Consider the following 27,958-nt stretch of genomic DNA (forward strand, 5'->3'; position numbering starts at 1 on the left):
CTAGTTTGATTGCACTGTGGTCTGAGAGACAGTTTGTTATAATTTCTGTTCTTTTACATTTTCTGAGGAGAGCTTTACTTCCAAGTATGTGGTCAATTTTGGAATAGGTGTGGTGTGGTGTTGAAAAAAATGTATATTCTGTTGATTTGGGGTGGAGAGTTCTGTAGATGTCTATTAGGTCCACTTGGTGCAGAGCTGAGTTCAATTCCTGGGTATCGTTGTTGACTTTCTGTCTCGTTGATCTGTCTAACGTTGACAGTGGGGTGTTAAAGTCTCCCATTATTAACGTGTGGGAGTCTAAGTCTCTTTGTAGGTCACTCAGGACTTGCTTTATGAAGCTAGGTGCTCCTGTATTGGGTCCATATATATTTAGGATAGTTAGCTCTTCTTGTTGAGTTGATCCCTTTACCATTAAGTAATGGCCTTCTTTGTCTCTTTTGATCTTTGTTGGTTTAAAGTCTGTTTTATCAGAGACTAGGATTGCAACCCCTGCCTTTTTTTGTTTTCCATTTGCTTGGTAGATTTTCCTCCATCCTTTTATTTTGAGCCCGTGTGTGTCTCTGCCTGTGAGATGGGTTTCCTGAATACAGCACACTAATGGGTCTTGAGTCTTTATCCAATTTGCCGGTCTGTGTCTTTTAATTGGAGCATTTAGTCCATTTACATTTAAAGTTAATATTGATATGTGTGAATTTGATCCTGTCATTATGATGTTAAGTGGTTATTTTGCTCGTTAGTTGATACAGTTTCTTCCTAGTCTTGATGGTCTTTACATTTTGGCATGATTTTGCAGCGGCTGGTACCGGTTGTTCCTTTCCATGTTCAGCGCTTCCTTCAGGAGCTCTTTTAGGGCAGACCTGGTGGTGAAAAAATCTCTCAGCATTTGCTTGTCTGTAAAGTATTTTATTTCTCCTTCACTTATGAAGCTTAGTTTGGCTGGTTATGAAATTCTGGGTTGAAAATTCTTTTCTTTAAGAATGTTGAATATTGGCCCCCACTCTCTTCTGGCTTGTAGAGTTTCTGCCAAGAGATCTGCTGTTAGTCTGATGGGCTTCCCTTTGAGGGTAACCGACCTTTCTCTCTGGCTGCCCTTAACATTTTTTCCTTCATTTCAACTTTGGTGACTCTGACAATTATGTGTCTTGGGGTTGCTCTTCTCGAGGAGTATCTTTGTGGCATTCTCTGTATTTCCTGAATCTGAATGTTGGCCTGCCTTGCTAGACTGGGGAAGTTCTCCTGAATAATATCCTGCAGAGTGTTTTCCAAATTGGTTCCATTCACCCCGTCACTTTCAGGTACACCAATGAGACGTAGATTTGGTCTTGTCACATAGTCCCATATTTCTCGGGGGCTTTGTTCATTTCTTTTTATTCTTTTTTCTCTAAACTTCCTTTCTCGCTTCATTTCATTCATTTCATCTTTCATCACTGATACACTTTCTTCCAGTTGATCGCAGCAGCTCCTGAGGCTTCTGCATTCTTCATGTAGTTCTCAAGCCTTGGTTTTCAGCTCCATTAGCTCCTTTAAGCACTTCTCTGTATTGGTTATTCTAGTTATCCATTCGTCTAAATTTTTTTCAAAGTTTTTAACTTCTTTGCCTTCGGTTTGAATTTCCTCCTGTAGCTCAGAGTAGTTTGGTTGTCTGAAGCCATCTCTCAACTCGTCAAAGTCATTCTCCGTCCAGCTTTGTTCCATTGCTGGTGAGGAACTGCGTTCCTTTGGAGGAGGAGAGGTGCTCTGCTTTTTAGAGTTTCCTGTTTTTCTGCTCTGTTTTTTCCCCATCTTTGTGGTTTTATCTACTTTTTGTCTTTGATGATGGTGATGTACAGATGGGTTTTTGGTGTGGATGTCCTTTCTGTTTGTTAGTTTTCTTTCTAACAGACAGGACCGTCACCTGCAGGTCTGTTGGTGTTTGCTAGAAGTCTATTCCATACCCTGTTTGCCTGGGTAACAGCAGCAGTGTCTGCAGAACAGCGGATTTTTGTGAACCATGAACACTGCTGTCTGATTGTTCCTCTGGAAGTTTTGTCTCAGTGGAGTACCCAGCCGTGTGAGGTGTCAGTCTGCCCCTACTGGGGGGTGCCTCCCAGTTAGGCTGCTTGGGGGTCAGGGGTCAGGGACCCACTTGAGGAGGCAGTCTGCCCATTTTCAGATCTCCAGCTGTGAGCTGGGAGAACCACTGCTCTCTTCAAAGCTGTCAGACTGGGACATTTAAGTCTGCAGAGGTTACTGCTGTCTTTTTGTTTGTCTGTGCCCTGCCCCCAGAGGTGGAGCCTACAGAGGCAGGCAGGCCTCCTTGAGCTCTGGTGGGCTCCACCCAGTTTGAGCTTCCCAGCTGCTTTGTTTACCTAAGCAAGCCTGGGCAATGGCGGGCGCACCTCCCCCAGCCTCACTGCTGCCTTGCAGTTTGATCTCAGACTGCTGTGCTAGCAATCAGCGAGACTCTGTGGGCATAGGACCCTCCGAGCCATGTGCAGGATATAATCTCCTGGTGCGCCATTCCTTAAGCCCATCGGAAAAGTGCAGTATTAGGGTGGGAGTGACCCGATTTTCCAGGTGCCGTCTGTTACCCCTTTCTTTGATTAGAAAAGGGAACTCCCTGACCCCTTGTGCTTCCTGAGTGAGGCAATGCCACGCTCTCCTTCGGCTCATGCACGCTGCGCTGCACCCACTGTCCTGTGCCCACTGTCTGGCACTCCCTTGTGAGATTAACCCGGTACCTCAGATGGAAATGCAGAAATCAGCCGTCTTCTGCATTGCTCAGGCCAGGAGCTGTAGACCGGAGCTGTTCCTATTCGGCCATCTTGGCTGCCCCACCTATGTAACATATTACATATAATTTATTTATATATAATTTACTTGTATTATATATGTAATATATTGTATCTATTCTATAATATATTCTATAATATATAATATAATATAATATAATATGTAATATATTATATATTATATTAAATATAAAATATAATATTCCACATTATATTAAATATAAAATATAATATTCCATATTATATTAAATATAAAATATAATATTCCATATTATATTAAATATAAAATATAATTTATATTATATTAAATATAAAATATAATATATATTATATTAAATATAAAATATAATATATATTATATTAAATATAAAATATAATATTATATATTATATTAAATATAAAATATAATATTATATATTATATTAAATATAAAATATAATATATATTATATTAAATATAAAATATATTATATTATATATTATATAAAATATAAAATATAATACAATATTGTATATTATATTAAATATAAAATATATTATATTATATATTATATTAAATATAACAAGTTTGTATTAAATATATTATATATAATATAATATAATAATGTTATATAATGTAATAATATAATATAATTATATTATTTTATAATATATAATTTATTTAAAATATAATAATATAATATAATGTAGTATAATATATGATTATATATTGTGTTATATGTAATATATATGACATATTAATAATATATATAAATAATTTATATATTATATATAATTTATATATATTATATTTTAAAATGTAATTTATATATATAAATTATATATTATAAAATATAAAATATATAGTATATAATATATAATACATTATTTTGTTCATTTTAAATTTATATATATTTATATATTATATGTTTATATTGTATCCATATATAAATGTAGCGTATATATGCTACTCTTTCTTTATCCACTCATGTGTTCGTCAGTTGTGAATTGTGCTGCAATATATATTCACGTGCAGATGTCTTTTGATGTGACTTCTTTTCCTCTGGGTAGACACCAAGTAGTGGGATTGCTGCATTCAATGGTAGATCTAATTATAGTTCTTTGAGAAACCTCCATACTATTTACACAGAGGTTGTACTAATTTACACTCCCACCCACAATGTATAAGTGTTCCCTTTTCACCACATCTTCACGAACATGTGTTGGTTTTTTACTTTTTAATAATGGCCATTCTGACTAGGGTAAGGTGGTATCTCATTATGCTTTTAATTTCCATTTCCCTGATGATTAGTGATACTGAGTATTTTTTATATGTTTGTTGGTGTTTGTATGTCTTCTTTTGAAAAATGTGTGTCCATGTAATTTACTCACTTTATAATAGAACTATTTATTTTTTCTTCCTAATTTGTTTGAGGTTCATGTAGATTCTGGATATTAGTCCTTTGTCAAATGTGTAGGTTTCAAATATTTTCTCTCATTCTGTAGGTTTCCTGTTTTCTCTGTTATTTGTTTTGCTGTGCAAAAGGAAAAAGGCAGTAGAACACATAGAGCAAGAATTAGAATTAAGTGTAATCAACATCATTGGAGAATGATAAGGTACAAATATGTAAAATGCAAAACAGAAACAAGACATCAGAAAGAAGAACCAGTTGAAGTTTCTTGGTCTGAAAAGTATAATAACTGAAATAAATAGTAGTCTGGTTCATGAGTAGAATGTATACAAAAATCAAATTAGTGAGCTGGAAGATTAGGCTGAAGAACTCTCCCAGAAATAATCAAGAAGGAATATAGAGTTGAGAAAACATGAAAGACAAGTTTAAAAATATGGAGGAAAGAAATAATAATATCACTATCTATATTTTAAAAATTCCAGAAAGGTAGTGTAAAAAATCCAGTGAAAAGTGGAGAAGCAATACGTTATTTTCAAGTACATGTGAAACTCAAAAATAGACCACATACTGAGTCACAAAGGAAATCTCAGCAACTTTCAAATTCATCATTTAAATGTAAATTGCAATGAAATTGCAAAATATTTGACAATGAATAACAATGAAAGTACTTTATATCAAACATTAGGGAATGCCACCAAATTATATTGAGAGGGAAATATGTAACTGTACATGCAGCTATTAAATAGCAGTGAAAATTAAGACTAAATGTGCTAGGTGTCCAAGTCAAGAATAGGAAGAGAATAGCACAGTAAACCTGGAAAAAGTAGAATTCAAGAAATCACGAATGGAAAAGATACTAATAGGAGGTAAAACAAAGAAACAATAGAGATGATCAGCAGAATAAAACCTAACTCTTAGAGCACACTGAAAGTGGGCAACTTTCTAGTAAATTTGATCAAGGGGAAAAGAAAATACAGAAGCAATTAATTTTCAAAATGAAAAAGGGTATATCACATCTGACACCAGGAAGATTTTTTAAAGATTATTTGGGGAATAAAACAGGATACACATCTGAATTGGTGTTCTCATGAAAGAACACTAGAGTAACTTTATGCTAACACATTTGCAAAGTTTGACACAGAGGACATATTTTTGTGGTATATAACAACACAATTGATGAGAAGAGAAATTTTAAAAACCCAAATAAAAAAGTAATTATTCTCTGCATAGTTATTTCTTTCCAAAGAATACAGCATGGAAAAGGAGAAAGATAAACTTCCAAAGTGGAAAAGCCTGGCAAACACTACCTCAGCTAGATGATCAAGATCAACACTAGCAGTGAAAATTGTAATGTGTACCCTTGATATGATGTGATGAAAATGGCATTTTACTTCTGTGGTCCTTCTCCCCCAGTTCAAAAAACCCGGTCTAACAGTGAGAAACACACCAGATAATTCCCAATTGAGGGATACTGTTTATAAAATACCTGACCATAAGCAGTGGTTTGTAGTTCTCCACATGTGCAGAACATAGATATACACGTACCATGGTGGTTTGCTGCACTCATCATCCCATCATCTACAGTAGGTATTTCTCCTAATGCTATCCCTCCCCACTCCCCCCAGCCCCCGACAGGCCCAGGTGTGTGATTTTCCCCTCCCTGTGTCCACGTGTTCTCATTGTTCAACTCCCACTTATGAGTGACAACATGCAGTATTTGATTTGTGTTAGTTTGCTGAGAATGATGGTTTCCAGCTTCATCTATGTCCCTGCAAAGGACACGAACTCATCCTTTTGATGGCTGCATGGTATTCCATGGTGTACATGTGCCACATCTTCTTTATCCAGTCTATTATTGATGGACATTTGGGTTGGTTCCAAGTCTTTGCTATTGTGAATAGTACTGCAATATACATACGTGTGCATGTGTCTTTATAGTAGAATGGTTTATATTCCTTTGGGTATATACCCAGTACTGGGCTTGCTGGGTCAAATGGCATTTCTAGTTCTAGATCCTTGAGGAATCGCCACACTGTCTTCCACAATGGATGAACTAATTTACACTCCCACCAACAGTGTAAAATAATTCCTATTTCTCCACATGCTCTCCAGCATCAGTTGTTTCCTGACATTTTAATGATCGCCATTCTAACTGGCATGAGATCGTGGTTTTGTGGTTTTGATTTGCATTTCTCTAATGACCAGTGATGATGAGCATTTTTTAATGTTTGTTGGCTGCATAAATGTCTTCTTTTGAGAAGTGTCTATTCATATCCTTTGCCCACCTTTTGATGGGGTTGTTTGGTTTTTTCTTGTAAATTTAAGTTCTTTGTAGATTCTGGATATTAGCCCTTTGTCAGATGGATAGATTGCAAAAATTTTCTCCCATTCTGTAGGTTTCCTGTTCACTCTGATGGTAGTTTCTTTTGCTGTGCAGAAGCTCTTTAGTTTAATTAGATCCCATTTGTCAATTTTGACTTTTGTTGCCACTGCTTTTGGTGTTTTAGTCATGAAGTCTTTGCCCATGCCTACGTCCTGAATGGTACTGCCTAGGTTTTCTTCTAGTGTTTTTATAGCTTTAGGTCTTACGTTTAAGTCTTTAATTCATCTTGAGTTACTTTTTGTATAAGGTGTAAGGAAGGGGTCCAGTTTCAGTTTTCTGTATATGGCTAGGCAGTTTTCCCACCACCATTTATTAAATACGGAATCCTTTCCCCATTGCTTGTTTTTGTCAGGTTTGTCAAAGATCAGATGGTTGTAGATGTGTGGCGTTATTTCTGAGGCCTGTGTTCTGTTCCATTGGTCTATATATCTGTTTTGGATACCAGTTCCATGCTGTTTTCATTACTGTAGCCTTGTAGTATAGTTTAAAGTCAGGTAGCATGATGCCTCCACCTTTGTTCTTTTTGCTTAAGATTGTCTTGGCTATATGGGCTCTTTTTTGGTACCATATGAAACTTAAAGTAGTTTTTTTTTTATTAATTCTGTGAAGAAAGTCTATGGTAGCTTGATGGGGATAGCAGTGAATCTATAAATTACTTTAGGCAGGATGGCCACTTTCATGATATTAATTCTTCCTATTCATGAGCATGGAGTGTTTTTCCATTTTTTTGTGTCCTCTCTTATTTTCTTGAGCAGTGATTTGTAGTTCCCCTTGAAGAGGTCCTTCATATCCCTTTTAAGTTGTATTGCTAGGCATTTTATTCTCTTTGTAGCAATTGTGAATGGGAGTTCACTAATGTTTTGGCTCTCTATTATTGGTGTATAAGAATGCTTGGGATTTTTGCACATTGATTTTGTATCCTGAGACTTTGCTGAAGTTGCTTATCAGCTTAAGGAGATTTTGGGCTGAGATGATGGGGTTTTCTAAATATACAATCATGGCATCTGCAAACAGAGACAATATGACTTCCTCTCTTCCTGTTCGAATACCCTTTATTTCTTTCTCTTGCCTGATTCCCCTGGCCAGAACTTCCAATACTACGTTGAATAGGAGTGGTAAGAGAGGGCATCCTTGTCTTGTGCTGGTTTTCAAAGGGAATGCTTCCAGCTTTTGCCCATTCAGTATGATATTGGCTGTGGGTTTGTCATAAATTGCTCTTATTATTTTGAGATATATTCCATCAATACCTAGTTTATTGAGAGTTTTTAGCATAAAGGAGTGTTGAATTTTATCAATTGCATTTCTAAGCAGTAATAATAACTTACTAAAAATGTAATAGAAAAATATCCTATTTGCTACTGCATGTACAACATCTAAAATTAAAATAAGATATAAAATATTTTTATGGACATTACAATATTGAAGGACATGAAGGAAGGCATGAATAAATGGAATATTATGTCATGTTTATGAACCGGAAGTTCTAATATCATAAAGATGGTAATTCCCCCTCAAATTTTATCAAATCTCTATAAGCTGATTCTAAATGTTATATGGAAGAGCAAAGGGCCAAAAATACATATCTAAATCTGCAGAGGATGAAAATAATGGAGCCCACCCTGCCAGATATCAATTTAAAAAAAAACTGTAATTAAGACAGTGTAGCATTTGCATAGCTATAAACAAATTGACCACTAAGATAGAATTAAAAGCGCAGAACTCAATCTATTAATAAAAGCTTGATAAATAACAGAAATTGTCATGACATATTGATGAAAAAGCATAAACACTTAATAAATGATTATTCACACTATTAAAAAGAAAACAGGCCGGGCATAGTGTTTTATGCCTGTAATCCCAGCACTTTGGGAGGCTGAGGCAGGCGGATTCCTTGAGGTCAGGAGTTCAAAACCAGCCTGGCCAACATGGTGAAACCCCATCTTTACTAAAAATACAAAAATTAGCTGGGCGTGATGGCGTGCACTTATAATCTCAGCTACACAGAGGCTGAGGCAGGAGAATCACTTGAACCCAAGAGGCAGAAGCTGCAGTGAGCTGAGATCATGCCACTGCACTCCAGCCTGGGTGACAGAGTGAGACTCCATCTCGAAAATAAATAAGTAAAAATAAAAAAACCCAGTCCCCAAAAGATTCCCTATACCACATCATGCATGCCTCTGCAAATTCCAGGTAGATTAATCTGAATGTGAAAAGGCGAACTTTAAAATTTCAGGAGAAAATGGAAAATGATGTATTTTCTGGAGAATAAAAGGATTTCTGAAAGACAAACAAAAACCAAAAACAAAAACATAAATGATAGAAGAAAATGTTGATAAATTTAACTATATTAAATTTTTGAATTTCAGTGCAATAAAAGATACCCTAAAACAAGTTAAAATGCAAGGCATAAGCTATGTCCAATTAATAAAATGAACAATGTATTTGTGTCCAAAGTTAGCAAAGAACTCCTCCAAAGTAAAGGGAAAGAAAACCCAAAAGAAAAATGAAGAAAAGACATGAATAAAGAATTCATGTAAAGTGATATTTGAATGACTAATACGTATATGTGAAAATATTCAATGTTACTAATTATAAAATAAGTGAGAATTCAAATCACAGTGACAGATGTCATGTTCATTAGATAGGCCAAATTTGAGAGTATAAAAATTATAATTTGTTGATAAGTATTTGGCATAATGGGCTCTTCTATCCTTCTGCTATGAGAGTCATTTTGGCAGAAAATTTTGGCAACATCTAGTAAAATTAAATATGTATATAGCCTTTGACTCAGCATTTATATCTATTGGTTAGTACTTCAGAGAAAAATCTCTTGATTTTGCTAGGTTAAATGCAGATATGATATGATCTGCAAATAATGACAACTTGTGACTTCCCTTCAACTTCTTTTATTTCTTAATATGTTTTCTCATTTTTATGTGCTGGCCTGAGGTAATAGTGGTAACTTTGTCATTTCTGTATCTTAAAGTAACTATGTCTAAAGTTTCTCTGTTAAGTGTAATCACTGCTATGGAATTTCAGCAGATAGCCTTTTAAAAATATGAGGGTTCTATTCTACTTCTAGTTTTTCAAGAATTTTTTTCATAAATATTATGTATATTTATATTACAAATAAATATAAATAACTTAATCAAGTTCTTTTCTGTATCTATTAAAATAAGTGTTAATTTTTATCCTTAAGTCCTTAGGTGGTATTTCAGTGAATTACATTTATAAATTTTTCTGTTATGAAAACATTCTTGTATTCTTGAGGTGAATCTCATTTCATCATGAGGTTAAGATCACTTAACTTTATTAGAACAATGTAATTTTTTAAAAAACCTGAATTATAAAAGTGAGTTATCATAAGTCAAATATAGTTGCTATTCATTTCAATAAGAAAATATGTTACATATTCTCAGCATCAAAATAACAAGTATTTTTACTATAACACCACCAAATACCATTAAAATAGACCCAATTACCTCAATAATTAAAAATTATTTTGAGGACACAACCTGCCAAGATAGTTTCTCTTTATTAATTACATAATATAATAAGTTTTGTCTTTTCTCATTAAAGAGTTTTCTTTTTAAGCTAGTATACACTTTAGGCTTAAGACTATGGTTACAAAGCAGGACCATATGTGATTCTCAATGTTTATCTAAAAAACAAAAAACAGAGCAAAGGAACTTGATAGAAGCAAGGCAAATGATATTATACTCACTAGAAAGTTGCCAAATAAGAAGCATGAGATTGGAGATTATCAGTGCTGTAAACCAGCACAAGTGTCCTGAAAGGAGAAGAGACACTGACGGCACACCTTCAAAGGTGAGCCATGATTAGGTCTCATCTCCTAAAGCACACCTGCTTGCAATGTGCCCTAAATCCAGAATGAACCTTGTGAACAAACATGAGCCCTCATAAGTTGAAATGGTAATATTAAATAAAACCGCTAATTACAGTGATTCTCATTACCTGAATGGGTATTTATCACTGCTATATTATTCACCTTCTACATTCGTAGATTTGGGTAAGTAATGTCTCACTTAAGATTTTGAGTTTATGTTCCTAAGTTAAATGGGCCTGTAATTTTCTTTTATTGTACTGTGTTTATCAGCTTTGGTATAAAGTTTTATAAAATGAGTTTTGGGTGTTCCCTTTACTTTCTAGAACAACTTATATAAGATAGAAGGAGTTCTTCCATAAAAGTTTGATAGCTGCCACTTGTAAAACTATCTAAATCTACCTAGTGCTTATTTAAAGGGGGACAAAGTCTTTACCATGTTTTATTTCCTTAATGCTCACTAACTATGTAAGTTTCCTGTTTTTTCTTAAGACAATTTTGGTATTCTCTATTTTTTGGAAATGTATCACTACTAGGTTTTACATTTGCTGTTTAATAAATTTCTTAATATTCTCTCAGCTTCTGGATTATATATGGTTATTTATTCTCATTCTGTATTTTTTCTCTTTCTCTCAATCAGTATTTGGGAGACTTAATTTTTTTTTTTTTTTTTTTTTTGAGACAGAATCTCACTCTGTCACCCAGGCTGGAGTGCAGTGGCATGATCTGGGTTCACTGCAACATCTTCCCCCTGGGTTCAAGCGATTCTCCTGCCTCAGCCTTCTGAGTAGCTAGGATTACAGGTGCCTGCAACTGTGCATGGCTAATTTTTGTAATTTTAGTAGAGACGAGGTTTCACCATCTTGCCTAGTCTCGTCTTGAGCTCCTGACCTCGTGATCCACCTGCCTTGGCCTCCCAAAGTTCTGGGATTACAGGCGTGAGCCACTGTGCCTGGCCGACTTAACTTTTTTTAAGAACTAGATTTTAGTTTTGTTAATATTCCCTGTGGTATATAAAACATATATTGAGTCTTTGCCCTGGTTCCTGACACAGAGCTCCAAAAACCCTTAGAATCTCCTAATGATAGGAGTATCTTTGCCTATTTATAATGAGCCCTTTTTGAGCACATCTGAGTTTGTGCTAGTGAAGTGATTCAGGGAGGGGCCCCGAGATGACCTTAAGATGGGGGCTACTCACCAGTCTGAATCTGAAGGCATGAGAACCAGGAGAGCCAATGGTGTAGGTTCAGTTCAAAAGCTGGTAGGTTGAAGGTCCAGGAAGAGCCAATGTTTTGGTTCTACTCTGAAAACAGGACAAAAACCCGTATCTCAGTGTGAAGGCATTCAGCCCGGAAGAATTCTCTCTTACTCAGTGGAGGGTCAGACTTTTGTTCTATTCAGACTTTCACAAATTGGATGAGGCTCACCTACATTGGGGAGGACAATTTGCTTTAGTCAGTCTACTAATTTAAACGTTAATCTACCAAAAAACACTCTCATAGAAACACCCAGAGTAATGATTATCAAATATGTATACCTCATGACCCAGTCAAGTTGATACATAAAATTAATCATCATGTCTACCCTTGTCAAGTTAGCACCCATATGCATCTCCTTAAGTCATACTTAATCTCCAAATGAAGACAAGGTTGTAATTCCACCTAATATATGATACAACTATCCCGCATACAACTGAAAACTTACTAACTTGTTTTCCAGAAAAGGAGATAAAGTCCTTCAGTGATGTTTACTCTTCTTGATAGTCTATAACTTAAATACTTGATATCTTATAATTTGTATACCATAGTCAAAATGATATAATATAAAGTGAACAGTACTTAAATACTATGATACGAAGTCAATACATCTTATGTTATATGATAAGGGGATAAGAGAAAAGAAAACAAAAATATTTGCTTTTTTATACACACAATACAAATATATTTTTATACAAAAATAATAAGGAAATACTCATGACAATTACAGTCCTTGTTTATGTAACTGGTCACATGGTTATAACTGATATTTATCCTCCACTACCATTCCATATTCCTTTCGCCTTCAGCAAGCACCTCAGCTTGTCATGTTTTTTTTTTTTAACTGGTGGGGTGACCCAAACCTTTACTTTTGAAGGGTCTGGACCATTAATCCTGCCTCGATTGGGTCATTTTAGTTTTCCATGGACCTTAATCATAGGGCATGGTAATACTAATGAACCACACAAAGACTTGCACATACATGTTCTTAGAAGCGTTATTCTTAGTAGCAAAAAATTAGAGAAAATCTAATGTATTTTCACTAGTGAATGGATAGACACAATGTGGCATATGAACACAATGAAGTAATATTCAGCAATGAAAAGGAATGAACTACTAGTACATGTTAGCATATGGAAGGACCTCACAACTATTATGCTCAGTGAAAGAAACCAGACACAAGAGACAACATGTTGTGACTCCACTTGATTGAAATTGCCAGAAAAGGCAAAGCTATAGAGACAGAAAGCACATCAGTGGTTGCCTGGGCAACTAGGTAAAAATCATCTTGAGATGATGAAAATTTTCTAACTTATGAAGATGTAATACACCCCTATGAAATATAAAGTAGGTTGAGCTGGAAGAAGACTGGAGGCGGGGGAAACAGGTAGTAGGAGGAAATGATCATAGGAGTCCAAGGCCGGGTGGGGTGATGAATCCAATTGCCTTTTTTGACTCACAAAATAGCCTCCAGAATAGACTTTCTGCCTTTGGGCTAATATTTACCAACCATTTCCCATGTTCGGATGTGTACTTGAGGGTTCTGACACTCCTTTCAGTTACAATGTTTTACTAAGGCAGGGATTCTAGGGCTGGTTGGTGAATGCGTGCAGTTTGTAAGAAGCTTCAATTGTACATTTGAAATGGTTGAATTAAATTATATGTAAAATATGCGTCCCATAGTTATATTTTAAAAGGTCAATAAAGATTTCTGTTTCTACATAAACTGTAATAAACTTCAAAAACACTGCTTCCACCCTAACAATGAGAAAAAAAATCCAGATAATATACAAAAGTGTAACTTTCTCAAATACATCATAAAGCTCAAGTAGCAAGAAGACCAAATGGCCGGAATTCTAAAGAGGAACAAGCCCTTTCAGGGAGAGATGAAATACACAAACGATTTCATCTTCGGCAGAGCACAGGAAAAAGAGGAGAGAGCACAGAAAAAGGAAAGAAGAATCCTGCAAGAATAAAAATGAATTGTTAAAGGCCAAATGTGAGCTAGTGTGCTAATTTGGAATAGCTGGGATCACCAGAAAAGAGGACGTCACAATCACCCATGAGCTCTTCCCTATGATCCTCCGCTGGTATTTATGAGAAAGACTCAGAGAAGACCAGGAGATTGAGAGGGTACTCGTATTTGGTGCAGGCATGAAGGAAGTAATTGGCAGCAGCTAGGGGATGGGCATAAAGCCCTGGCCTTAAGCAAGAGCCTTACATCAATGGAAGAAGGGCCGGTACTGTTCTCCTTCCCCAGGAAGTGAGAAAAAATCTACTGCTGCAAAGGGAGGAGGTGGAAGAATAAGACCTCTACCCCTAGGGAAGGGGCAGGAAGCTGTCTTGGACCCAGGATATATGCTGATATCAAGCAGAAATCTGCTACTATCATAAGTAGGGCAGGCAACTCCCACCCAAGACCAACCACGGATACAAGGCAGAGTGTGGTTGCCACAGGAAGGAGGAGCAGGAACTCTGGAAAGGCTCTCTCCAAGTTCCAGGTACTTGACAAAGACAAAGGCTGGACCCGGAAAACAGTCTCACTACTGCCCTACCCCAAGAAACAACAGTAAAAACGGCAGGCTGCAGCTGGTGGAGGGACACCCTGGTAATTACTGGCTAACAGAGATGGCTGAGAGCACATCAGGAAGCAGGAACACTGAGGAAAAACCCTCTTGCAACTCAGCCCCCACCCTAAGCACAAGGCAACAAAGAATTTGAAGTCTGTGTTACATTGAAGGTAGTAATATAATAGCTAGCATAATGTATAATAATATATATACAATATTACATATATTATATATAATATAATGTGTCCGGATTTGGTTCTTTCCTGTGGGTTTTTGGTCTCGTTGACTTCAAGAATGAAGCTGTGGACCCTCACGCTTGAGTGTTACAGTTCTTAAAGATGGTGTGTCTGCGGTTTCTTCCTTCAGATGTTCAGATGTGTCCGGAGTTTTTTCCTTGCGGTGGGTTCGTGGTCTCGCTGACTTTAGGAGTGAAGCCGCAGACCTTGTTACAGCTCTTTAAGGTGGCACGTCTGGAGTTGTTTGTTCCTCCTGGTGGGTTCGTGGTCTCGCTGGCTTCAGGAATGAAGCTGCAAACGTTTGCGGTGAGTGTTACAGCTCATAAAAGTAGTGTGGACCCAAAGAGTAAGTAGCAGCAAAATTTATTGCAAAGAGCAAAAGAACAAACCTTCCACAGCATGGAAGAGAACCCAAAAGGATTGCCACTGCTGGCTTTGCTGGCCAGCCTTTATTCCCTTATTTGGCTCTGCCCACATCCTACTGATTGGTCCATTTTACAGAGCACTGATTGGTCCATTTTACAGACTGCTGATTGGTCCGTTTTACAGAGAGCTGATTGGTCTGTTTTTACAGAGTGTTGATTGGTGTGTTTGCAAATCTTTAGTTAGACACAGAGTGCTGATTGGTGCATTTTTATAGAGTGCTGATTGGTGTGTTTACAAACCTGTAGCTAGACACAGAGTGCTGATTGGTGTATTTACAATCCTTTAGCTAGACAGAAAAGTTCTCCAAGTCCCCACCCGACCCAGAAGTCCAGCTGGCTTCACCTCTCAATAATAGCAAAACAGAAACCATAAACAAAACAAAGAAACAAACCAAATTATTAGGGTGCTGTTAGGTTCACAGTGGCACTCCAGCTTGCTGCATCCCAGGTTGAAGTGGAACTTGAAACTCAATTGGAACTCCAAAGCATTTGTTACCCAACTGATAAAGCTATTTACTTTTTCTAAAACCTACACCAATACTTACATTTTTTTTTTAATCTACTGCCTAGAGTGTTTCACACACTGGCCAATGCACTCTAGTAAGATTCAGGATGGGTGAGAGACAAGCAGGGAGAGAAGGGTCATACTGAAAGGGGCTCTGAGACCTCAGTTGAGTTAGCAGGTGAATTTGGTGCATGAAAAAGAATTTATGGACATTGAGTATCTGGAAGGGGAAATGATGCCCTTAAGGCATCCCGTTCCTTTCTACCCCTTTGGAAAGGCTTCAAAGCACCAGACCAAAGCTCCCTGTGCCTGAGCTTGAAACTCCCTAGACTGCGATTTGTAGAGTCAAAAATTCAGTGTCCAGAGTGAGATTCCAACACTTTCAGGATTTGAGATTTTGGGCAGATGTGTTAAGCTTTTAGGGTCACACAATTCTCTACTATATAATGAGGATTATGATGGAATTCATCTCTAAGGGCTGTTTTGAGGATTAAAAGAGATGGTCCATGTAAAATGCTTAACACAGTGAGTGTTGCTCGACATATGTTAACTGTTATTGTTATAATTGTCATCAGGAGGTAATAAAGTCTTGAAATCATTCTTGAAGTTAGAATTAAGAAGAGGTAATTGAAGCAAAGAATATTGCAGAGAACCTGACTTGCTGAATGAACATGAGGAGTGATAGAGCACAGTCAAGAATGGCTCTGTGTTTTGAGACTCTGGGGTTGGCAGAATAGTGGCATCTATGGCGCACTATGTGTCTAGTTTATAAAAGGCAGCGCATTCAGCTAGAGCATTTTCCATTTGGTACTGCAAGCCCAGTGGTGCCAATCACTTTTTCAAGTGAAGCCAGAAATCCAGATGATTATGTAAAATCTGAAGTTTTAGTATTCTTAAAAATCTGGAGCAAACAAAAGATGACTGTGAGAAGCAAATTTGCAACCTCTGTGTAAAATCTGGGGGGTTCTGCTGATGTAGAACTCATCATTATATATTCCATTGAGCCTTATGACTTTTTACTCATTGAATGTATAAATTTTCAAAACAAGGGTTTTCTAAGAAGCATAAATACCAATACTGACTTGTTTTATAAGTTTCAAAGTTATAAAAGTATCTGGAGAAAGGGATTTTAAAACAAAACATTTATTATTGTAGATTTAACAGTGTAGGACTGGAGGTGCAAAAGGCAATGTAAGCAAACATTATAAAAATGTTCTATAAGCGCTGAGCCCCAGACAATATTGTTCAAGAAAGCAGCAGCCATCTCAGTCTGTTCTTGGTACTTTTATTGTCCCTATAAGCTCAACGGTTTTGTTGTATAGACAATAAACCATCTATTTTTTTTTCTCCGTTGCTCATGTGACTCTACATTTCTTTCTGCCTCCAGAAGGCAGCTTTGAAAATATTTAACCCTTGGGTGCTTGTACTCTGTATTTCATTCCCTTTTCTTGTTAGGACTACCCTTGTCCTGCTTTCCCTTTTTTTTTTTTTTTTTTTTTTTTAAGACAGAGTCTTGCTCTGTCGCCCAGGCAGTGGCACGATCTCGGCTCAGTGCAAGCTCCACCTTCTGGGTTCATGCCATTCTCCTGCCTTAGCCTCCCGAGTAGCTGGGACTACAGGCGCCCGCCACTATGCCTGGCTAATTTTTTTGTATTTTTAGTAGAGACGGGGTTTCACTGTGTTAGCCAGGATGGTCTTGATCTCCTGACCTCGTGATCTGCCCATCTCGGCCTCCCAAAATGCTGGGATTACAGGCGTGAGCCACCGCACCTGGCCTGTCCTGCTTTCTTTTCTACCTACCTCTAGAAAGCTCAAGATTCCAGCTTTCCTAAGCAAGGAGCAGCAATCTACATTTGTAAACTAGAGAGGAAGTTCCCATGATGTCTTGAAACATGAGTTCCAGTTAGCCAGGAGAAGGAGGCATACCTGGAAGGAAGGCATACCTGGCAGAGGGAAAAACATGCAAAGCATGAACATAGGAAAATCAAGTTATGTTTGGTAATGACAATGATACAAAGTGGTGAAGGTGTGTACAAAGAAGCAGGAGATGAAGTTGGAAAGTAGACCCCACAGTGGCTTTCAGGATCCAATCTACAACCCTCAGCCTGGCATTGAAGTCTCTTTATCACTGAGCATTTCCAGAGTGAGATGCCTGCCTTCCACCCAGAGAAAAACACATCCAAAGCCCCTCAGGAGCTTTGAATGAAACAGAGCTGTGTTAAATACATGCTCTGCCACATTCAAGCTACCAGATCTCAGGAAAGTTGTTTAAAATCTTTGGATCCCAACTATTTTTTTTTATTTCTTCTAAAAAAAATGGGATACACATGCAGAATGTGCAGGTTTGTTACATAGGTATATGTGTGCCATGGTGGTTTGCTGCACCTATTGACCCATCTTCTATGTGCCTTCCCCTCACCACCCCAACCCCCAACAGGCTCTGGTGTGTGTTGTTCCCCTCTCCATGTCCATGTGTTCTCAATGTTCAACTCCCACTTATGAGTGAGAACATTCGGTGTTTGGCCCTCTGTTACTGTGTTAGTTTGCTGAGGATGATGGCTTCCAGCTTCATCTATGTCCCTGAAAAAGACATGATCTCATTCCTTTTTTATGGCTGCATAGTATTCCGTGGTGTATATATACCACATTTTCTTTATCCAGTCTATCATTGATGGACATTTGACTTGGTTCTGTGTCTTTGCTATTGTAAATAGTGCTGCAATAAATATATGTGTGCATGTGTCTTTATAGTAGAATGATTTATATTCCTTTGGATATATACCCAGTAATGGGATTGCTGGGTCAAATGGTATTTCTGGTTCTAGATCCTTGAGGAATCGCTATACTGTCTTCCACAATGATTGAACTAATCTACATTCCCACCAACAGTGTAAAAGCATTCCTATTTCTCTACAGCCTTGCCAGCACCTATTGTTTCCTGACTTTTTAATAATCACCATTCTGACTGGTGTGAGATAGTATCTCATTGTGGTTTTGATTTGCATTTCTCTAATGACCAGTGATAATGAGCTTTTTTTCTCATATGTTTGTTTGCCACGTAAATATCTTCTTTTGAGAAGTGTCTGTCCATATCCTTTGCCTACTTTTTGATAGGATTGTTTGTTTTTTCTTGTAAATATGTTTAAGTTCCTCGTAAGTGCTGGATATTAAACCTTTGTCAGATGGGTAGATTGCAAAAATTGTCTCCCATTCTGTAGGTTGCTTGTTCACTCTGATGATAGTTTCTTTTGCTGTGCAAAAGCTCTTTAGTTTAATTAGATCCCATTTGTCAATTTTGGCTTTTTTTGCCATTGCTTTTGGTGTTTTAGTCATGAAGTCTTGGACCATGCCTATGCCTTGAAGGGTATTGCTTAGGTTTTCTTCTAGGGTTTTTATGGTTTGAGGTTTTACATTTAAGTCTTTAATCCATCTTGAGTGAATTTTTGTATAAGGTGTAAGGAAAGGGTCCAGTTTCAGTTTTCCGCATATGGCTAGCCAGTTTTCCCAGCACCGTTTACTGAATAGGAGATCCTTTCCCCATTGCTTGTTTTTGTCAGGTTTGAGGAAGATCAGATGGTTGTAGATGTGTGGTATTATTTCTGAGGCCTCTGTTCTGCTCCATTGGTCTATATATCTGTTTTGGTAGCAGTACCATGCTGTTTTGGTTACTATAGCCTTGTAAAATTCAACATCCCTTCATGTTAAGAAAAACCTCTCAACAAACTAGGTATTGATGGAACACATCTCAAAATCATAAGAGCGATTTATGACAAACCCACAGCCAATACTGAATGGGCAAAAGCTGTAAGCATTCCCTTCAAGGATGCCCTCTCTCACCACTTCTATTCTACATAGTTTTGGAACTTCTGGCTAGGGCAATCAGGCAAGAGAAAGAAATAAAGGGTATTCACATAGGAAGAGAGGAAGTCAAATTGTCTCTCTTTGCAGATGACGTGATCTTATATTTAGAAAACCCCAACATCTCAGCCCCAAAACTTCTTGAACTGATAAGCAACTTCAGCAAAGTCTCAGGATACAAAAATCAATGTATAAAAATCATAAGTATTCCTTTTCACCAACAAAAGGCAAGCAGGGAGCCAAATCATGAATGAACTCCCATTCACAATTACTACAAAGAGAATAAAATACCTAGGAATACAGTTAACAAGGGATGCAAAGGACCTCTTCAAGGAGAACTACAAACCACTACTCAAGGAAATAAGGGAGGATACAAACAAATGGAAAAGCATTCAATTCTCATGGATAGGAAGAATCAATATCGTGAAAATGACCATACTGCCCAAAGTAATTTATAGATTCAGTGCTATTCCCATCAAACTACCATTGACATTCTTCACAGAATTAGAAAAAACTATTTTAAATTTCGTATGGAATCAAAGAAGACCCTCTATAGCCAAGACAATTCTAAGCAAAAAGAACAAAGCTGGAGGCATCATGCTCCCTAGATCTCAAGTTTTTCATCTCTAAAATGGGGATCAAATATGTTGCCTCAAAGAGATGTGATAAGTTAATTGCATGAAAAATATTTATAATATACTTAATACAGTACTGATAATCAACTTCAGCAAAGTCTCAAGACCCAAAATCAATGGGCAAAAATCACAAGCACTCCTTTACACCAAAAATAGGCAAGCAGAGAGCCAAATCATGAAATTAATTATATAAAAATATTTGTAATATACTTAATACAGTACTTGATATTTATTATAAAATACCCTTAAAATAGTAACTAGTAGTAGTAGTGTTTAAAAATATCAAATTACTGCCTGTAATCCCAGCACTTTGGGAGGCCGAGATGGGCAGATCACAAGGTTAGGGGATCAAGACCATCCTGGCTAACACGGTGAAACCCCGTCTCTACTAAAAATACAAAAGAATTAGCCAGGTGTGGTGGTGGACACCTGTAGTCCCAGCTACTTGAGAGGCTGAGGCAGGAGAATGGCATGAACCTGGGAGGCAGAGCTTGCAGTGAGCTGAGATTGTGCCACTGCACTCCAGCCTGGGTGACAGAGTGAGACTCCATCTCAAAAACAAACAAACAAACAAACACCAAATTACTTTTAGTTCCGAATTGTACTATACTCATCCTCAGTTACACAATTTTTCAGATGCTAGGACCTCCACATGGAATTTCCCTGATGCCTTCTCTGTTTTTCCTACCTCTATCTCTGATTGCAGTTGATGGTTCTCTGTTTTTAGCACAGAGGTTCTTAGCCAGGGGTCCCCTTGGGAGATCTCGATATAGAATTTAGAAGAGTCTGTGAACTTAGGTGGGAAAAAGATTACATCTTTATTTTTCACTAACATCTAACTGAAGTTCAGCATTTTCTCTAATTTGAATGTAGGCAATAAAGCTCAGCAGTATTAGTGATATCCAAGATTTTTACCAATGGAAATCACAGTATTTCATATCATGCTACAATTGTTGCAGGTATCACAAAGTGCCACTTACTCTTACCACTACTTTGAAATTATAGCAATTAGGCCCACACTAGATATTGCTATTTAATGTCATATAATAGGAAGGATGTATATTTATATATCATAATAAAAATACTTAGGAAACTGTAATTTAATATGATTGGTTTTCTTTATAATTTTTATATTTAAATTCATGCATTTAAAAACACTGTTTTGAGAAATAGTCCATAGATCATAAAAGGCTTCCTTGTACAAAGAGTAAAAGATATAAGAACCCCTGATTTAGCACTTACCATTATATTTTTCATTAATTTAGTTAAATATACTCTTTTCACTTACAAATCAGCTTCCAGCCCCAATTTTACAGACTGAGCAAAATCTCTCATAGTTTCATTTAACACCATCATCTTCTCAATCAAAGAGGAATAGAATACAGTTATTTAGCATTAGTCATAGACTATTAATGCCAAATCAGTTAGCTTATTGAACCAACTAACTTATTGCTTTCTTTAAGTTAGAATTATATTTCCTGGTCTAAGGACCTTGTCTTCCTAACATAATTTTGTTCCCTTTAAAATAAAACCTGGAGGACTTAGCTGCAAGAGGCATCATCAATCCCGTCATAAAAAAGAAAAATCCGGATAATCTGCAAAATAACTTTCATTTAACTTATTAGAAATTGAGGTCACAGGCCAACCATCTAGCTTAAAATCTAATGAAAGGCAGAGCAGAAAGAACACAAATACTGACTCACTTTTGAAAAGGGAGCAGGGGAAGAGGATGAACTGCCATATAAACAGGTAAGAAGAATTTGGCTAAATTTTAAAAATGAATTTCTAAAGGCTGAATGTGGGCTAGTATGAGAGTATAGAATTTCCGGAAGCACAGACGTAAAGAGATTTTGCACATAAAGGGAATTTGTTCCTACCTAGTACCTCTTTGTTTTGGACCTCCACTGGGCACTCATGAGAAAGATGGGTCAGGGCAGGAGACCAGACCTCACTAATGCAGGCCTGGAGGGGGAGGGTAGCTGCCTCAAAGGGAAAGACATAAAGCTCCCTCATGCCCTTCCTCTAAGAACACTAAAGTGTTATGCTACTGGCAGAAGGGCAGCAAACTCTGTGACTTCAAGACACATATGAAGATCCCTGTGGTTGGGAAAATGGAAAAATAATAAACTGTGAACTTCTTGAGGAAGGGCAGAAAACCGTCCTGGGGAGAGACAGGAAACTGTCCTGGGCCCAGACCATTAGAGATTTTCTAATGCTGTGGAGAAGAGGACGGGATCACTGAGAAGGCCTTTCCCTAACCCTACAAAATAACATGAACAGAAGACCTACCTAGGATTGAGGCTGATCCCCAACAAAAGAGAATCTCACTCGTTCCCCCAGTAGGCTAGGCAGCACCAGGTAGAAAGCAACAGCAATCTACCATGGAAGAAGGGACAAGGGTATGAAGAGAGGCTCTTTCTGGGACATTGACACACAAGGAAGGACAAAGCTAAGGGTGAAATAGGAACACTGAGAAAAACCCTTTGTCAAAACAATACTCACCTTAAGCACCAAGTAACCAGAAAAATTTGCAACAGAAACCTCAAACACAGCTGGACTGACTAGATTGAGTCAATGCTCCTCCCTACCTCATGGCTCAGGAGAAGATGTGTACCCATTTCTTTGCATGAATATTGTTTATGTTAGTCTATATTGTTTTAAACATTATACCTTTCAATAATAAACAAAGTATGAGATGTACAGAAAAGGAAGAAAAATAATCCATAGTAAAGAGCAAGGCAATCAATAGACTCAGAGATGACCAAATGTTGGTATTATCAGACAGAAACAGTCATCAAGATGAAGTATGGTTTTGATGGCCTTATCAGTAGAGTTGACAAGCATGAGGAAAGAATCAGTGAATGTGAAGATAGGTCAATGAAAATTATTCTATTAAACAAAAAAAGAGAAAAAAAGAGTGAAGAAAAAAAAACAGTACAGATTATCCTAGAGATGTGAAATAATATCAAGTGGTCTAACAAAAAAAGTTTGGAAAACCCCCAAATATTTTGAAATGAAACAACATACTTCTACATAACTCAAGGGACAAATAAGAAGTCACAAGAATACTAGAAAATATTTTTAATGAAATGAATATGAAAACAATATATCAAAATATGGGGATGCAGGTAAAGCAGTGTTTGAGGGATAAGTTGTAACATTAAATACATGTATTAGAAAAGAACAAAGGTCTAAAATCAATAAACTAATCTTTCATCTTAAGAAACTGGAAAAAGAAAAACAAATTAAACCCAAAGTAAGCAGAGGAAAACAATAATGTAGATAAGAGCAAGTAATCAATGAAATTAAAAACAGAAACAAAATAAAGTAAATCAACGAAACAAAGCTAATTCTTTGTAAAGATCGATGTTACTGCTCAGGATGACTAAAAAGAGAGAAGGCACAAAGTGTCAGTTAGAAATGACAGAGGGAATATTATTACAGATATAACAGATATTAGACTGATAAGGGAATACTAAAGAATCTTATATCTATAAATTCTACAACTCAAAGGAAATGAGAAAACTCCTTGAAAGACACAAACTACCAACATTCACTTAAGAAAAATAGATAACCTGAAAATTCTATAGCTTTGGGAGAAACTACATTCCTAATGAAAAATCTGCATCAGGATTTTTCATAATTCCTAATGAAAAATCAGGCCTAAATGGTTTTATTTGCAAATTTGACCAAATATAAGGAATCAATACTACCAATTCTACTGATTTTTTTCAGAAAATAGAAGCACTTTGCAATTCATTTTATGAGAAAAAGAGATTCCAAAACCCTAATTTCAAAACTAGAATTAACATAGAGGCAAACATCCTCAACAAAGTATTAGCAAATTAAATTTAGCAATTTACAAGATGGATAATATATCCTGACAAAGTGAGGCTTATCTCGGTAATAAAAGCCTTGTTCATCATTTGAAGATCAATCAATCAAAGTAATCACCATATCATTAGGCTAAAGAAGAAAAACCCTATGATAATCTCAGTATAAACAGGAAAATTAACATAATTCAGCATTCTTCATAATGAAAAGTTATGGTAAACTAAAAATGGAAAGGAGTTTTCTTAACTCGATAAAGGCATTTAGGAAAATCTGTATTGATATCATGTTCAATGGTGAAAGACTGAATGCTTTGCCCCAAGATAAGGAAAAAAATCAATAATGTTCAATCCTGCTGTTCTTATTCAGCATTATACTGGAGGTGTTAGAAAGAAATAAAATAAAAGGCATACCATTTGGATAAAGGAAAATACAACTACATATTTTCACAGCCAATATGATTATCTAAATAGAAAATTCCAAAGAATCTACATAAAATCTACCAGAACTATTTAGTGTCAGCAAGATTATAAGGTTCAAGGTTAATATAAAGTTCTTTTAGGCCTGCCCCTTAATATAAAGTTTTATTGTTATTCTATCAATCATCAGTTTAAAATTAAAATTAATAACACAGCATGATTAAGAATGGCACAGAAAACATGAAATACTTACGTGTAAATCTAATGAAATACACAAGATCTATATACTGCAAACCATAAACCATGATGAAAGAAATCAAAGAAGACATAAATAAATGGGCTATGTTTGTGGATGGGCAGGTTCAATATGATTAGGATATTAGTTCTCCCAAAATTGATCTATAGATTCAATAAAATTCAAATCAAAATCCAGTAGGGTACTTTTTATTTAAATCAACAACTTGATTTTAAAATTTATGTTGAAAGGTAAGGGAAATAGGATAATCAATCGGTTTTGAAAAAGAAGAGCACTACTGGAGGACTCTGCAAAGGTTCCTGGGTCTGGTCCAGTGAGACAGAACACTTGTACCACAAGTCAGGCAAAGCACTTTATTACTCAGATAGGCAACAAAGGTAAGCAGAATCCTAGGATCCATGGTGAGCCAGCCTCTAAGGTTCAGGAACGCTGCCTGTTTTGTCTGCACTGTCATCATGTTGCAGCTGATGGACTTCAAAAGTACTCTCCTCTGAGTTTTATATCCTGGGTACCATTTGGGTTGCTAAGTACAAGCATTGTAGAACATCCCATTCTGGATAGAACAGGACAAAACCTTGATTGTTACAGACATTTCCTCTTTATCTCAGGATTTTGCATTATCTGTATATTCTTCCCAAGAAATGCAAGCAAGAGGGAGAAGAACTGCATTGGCCAAGGCCACTGGTGACTTGTCCTCTTACAAACACATAGTAGTTCAATTCAAAACTTGCTAGGAAGCTATAGTAATTGACAGTATGGTGTCAGTGAAAAGATAGACACAGAGGTTGACAGAAAAAAAATTAAGATTCTCTGTATATACCCACATGCGTATGGTCAATGGGTTTTTGATGAAGGTGCAAAGGCAATTCAATGAAGAAATTTTGTCTTTTCAAGAAATTATCCTGGTAAAAGGACCTGTGGGAGGTGGGGCAAGATGGCAGAATAGAAGGCTCCACCAATCACCACCCTCTCCACCCACCCCCCGCAAGGACACCAATTTAACAACTATCGACACAAAAAAAGCACTTTTATAAGAACCAAAAATCAGTACCTCATTTTAACTCCATATCACTAAAAGAGGCACTGAAGAAGTAGGAAAAAGCAATCTTGAATGGCCAACACAACCCCACCATCAACCCCCAGCATTGGTGACATAGTGTGGAGAGTGTTTCTGTGCACTGGGGAGAGAGAGAGAGTGCACAGGAACTGTGAGGCATTGAACTCAGTGCTGCCCTGTTCAGAAAGCAAAACTGGACCAAACTCAGCTGATGCCCACCCACAGAGAGAGCATTTAAACCAGCCCTAGCCAGAGGGGAGTTACCCATCCGGGTTGTTGGAACTTGAGTTCCCACAAGCCTCACTGCTGCAGGCTAAAGTGCTATAGGACTCTAACTCAACTTGAAAGACAGTCTAGGCCACAAGGGCTGCAACTTTTAGATGAGCTGCTACTAGTGCTGAACTTGGCCCAGAGTCAGTGGACTGGGGAGCACACAACTTTCTGAGACACCAGCTGCGGTGGCTAAGGGAGTGCTGGCATCACCCCTCCCCTAATTCCAGGCTGCACAGCTCACAGCTCCAAAAGAAACCCCTTCCTTTGCTTGAGGGGAGGAGAGGGAAGAGTGGTGAGGACTTTGTCTTCCATTTAGGATACCAGCTCAGTCACAGCAGGATAGGGTATGGGTCAGAGTTGTGAGGCTGCCGTTCCAGGCCCTAGCTCCCGAATGACATTTCTAGATGCATCTTGGTTCAGAAGGGAACCTGCTGCCTTAAAGGAAAGGACCCAGTCCTGGCAGCAGTTATCACCTGCTATCTGCAGAGCGCTTGGGCCTTGAATAACCAGCAGCAATATCCAGGTACTATATTGAGGGCCTTGGGTGAGCCTATGAGACTTGCTCTCTATAAGCACCAGCTCAGCCACAATGAGGAGAGCAACAAGCAGCCTCTTGAGACCCCTGATTCCAGCACTTGTCTCTTATACTGCATTTCTGGACCTGCTCTGCACTAGACAGGAGCCCATTGTCCTGAAGGGTCAGTACCAGGCCAGGCATCATTCACCAAAGGCTGACTGAAGAGCCCTTGGGCCTTAAGGGAACATTGATGGTAGTCTGGCCGTACTCCCTGTGGGCCTGTGACAGCAGCCACAGGTTGAAGTGCCTCTTACTTTGGAAAGGGGAAGGGAAAAGAGGGGAGGACTGTGTCTTGTGGTTTCAGTGCTAACTCAGCCGCAGTACAGTAGAACCATTAATATCCATTGTAGCCTCAATGCTCTGCCTAGGCTGCTCTTGTAGCCTGCCAATGTCTGGATTGGTGGGCCCTCTTCCTGTTCATGAGTTAGGACTAAATGGTTGCAGGTAACAAAAAACGGGTGTGGGTTTATGTAAAATAAAATGGGGGTTGTCTTAGAAGGACATGGTGGTGTCTAATGGAAGCCAAGAGCATGAGTGTCCCACCCTTCAGTAGGGGTGTAAACTGGGAGCTGTAAGGTCACCAGGCCCCTTCACCATCTCCTGTCTATCTCTATCTATCATCTCTATCTATCATCTATCTATCTATCTATCTATCTATCTATCTATCTATCTATCTATCTATCTATCTATCATCTATCCATCCATCTATCATCTATTTATCTATCATCTATCATCTATCTATCTATCTATCTATCTATCTATCTATCTATCTATCTATCTATCTGTCTATCTATCTAATCTACCTACCTATCTAATGGTGAACTCAATAATAATAAGCAATCCAAGTAAAAAATGGCCAAAATTTAAACATTTCATCCAGAAAAGATATGGAGATGGTAAATGAGCATATAAAAAGATGCTCAGCATAATCTGTCATTAGGGAAATAAAAATAAAATCACAGTGAGACACTACTACACACCTATTAGAAGGTCAACTTTGGCACATTGCTGATGGGGTGCAAAAATGGTGCAGACACTTCAAAACAGTTTGACAGTTTCTTATAATGTTAAAACAGACTTACCACACAGCAATGCCACACCAGAGAAATGAAAACTTACGTTCACACAAAAGTTTATACATGATTATTTATAGAGGTTTTATTCACAATTGCCAAAACTGGAAAATAATTCAAATGTCCTCTGACTAATTAAACAAGCTGGGATACATCCATACTGCTGAATGCTGTAATTCAGTGGCAATGAGATACACAAGTACTCTAATATGAATCTCAAATGCAGTATGCCAAGAAAAAGAACACAGACTAAAAAGGCTTATATAACATTCTGGAAAAGGCAAAACCATCATGGCAGAAAACAAATTAAGGGCTTGTAAAGGTCTGGGATTAGGGACAAGGGCTGAACACAAAGGTGTATAAGTAAAGTTTTGGGTAGTGGAATTATTCTCTATCTTGATTGTGGTGGTAGTTACATTATCGTCGAAACTTACAACTGTAAACAAAAAAAAAATAGTGAATTTTACTTTACGTAAATTGCATCTCAATAAATTGACTTCACAAAGACCTGGACAGAGTGTCATTTCCCACATTTGCTCGTTGTCAGACTGTTCTGCACACACAGAAGAAAAGGAGCTCCTTGAAAGTACAAATTCCTT

The 27,958-nt window shown here is 37.3% G+C and overlaps 1 protein-coding gene across 1 annotated transcript in view; it reads left to right on the forward strand.

Moving 5' to 3' along the window:
* NXPE2 (neurexophilin and PC-esterase domain family member 2) overlaps positions 1-27,958 on the forward strand; it is a 75,130-nt gene that overhangs the window by 5,045 nt on the left and 42,127 nt on the right. Inside the window, exon 2 of the mRNA XM_055356479.2 lies at positions 21,499-21,622. Within this exon, the coding sequence (XP_055212454.2) occupies positions 21,499-21,622 (124 nt within the window). The remainder of the gene's footprint in view (positions 1-21,498; positions 21,623-27,958) is intronic.

This window comes from Gorilla gorilla, chromosome 9, assembly GCF_029281585.2.
Source record: "Gorilla gorilla gorilla isolate KB3781 chromosome 9, NHGRI_mGorGor1-v2.1_pri, whole genome shotgun sequence".
Lineage (NCBI taxonomy): Eukaryota > Metazoa > Chordata > Mammalia > Primates > Hominidae > Gorilla > Gorilla gorilla.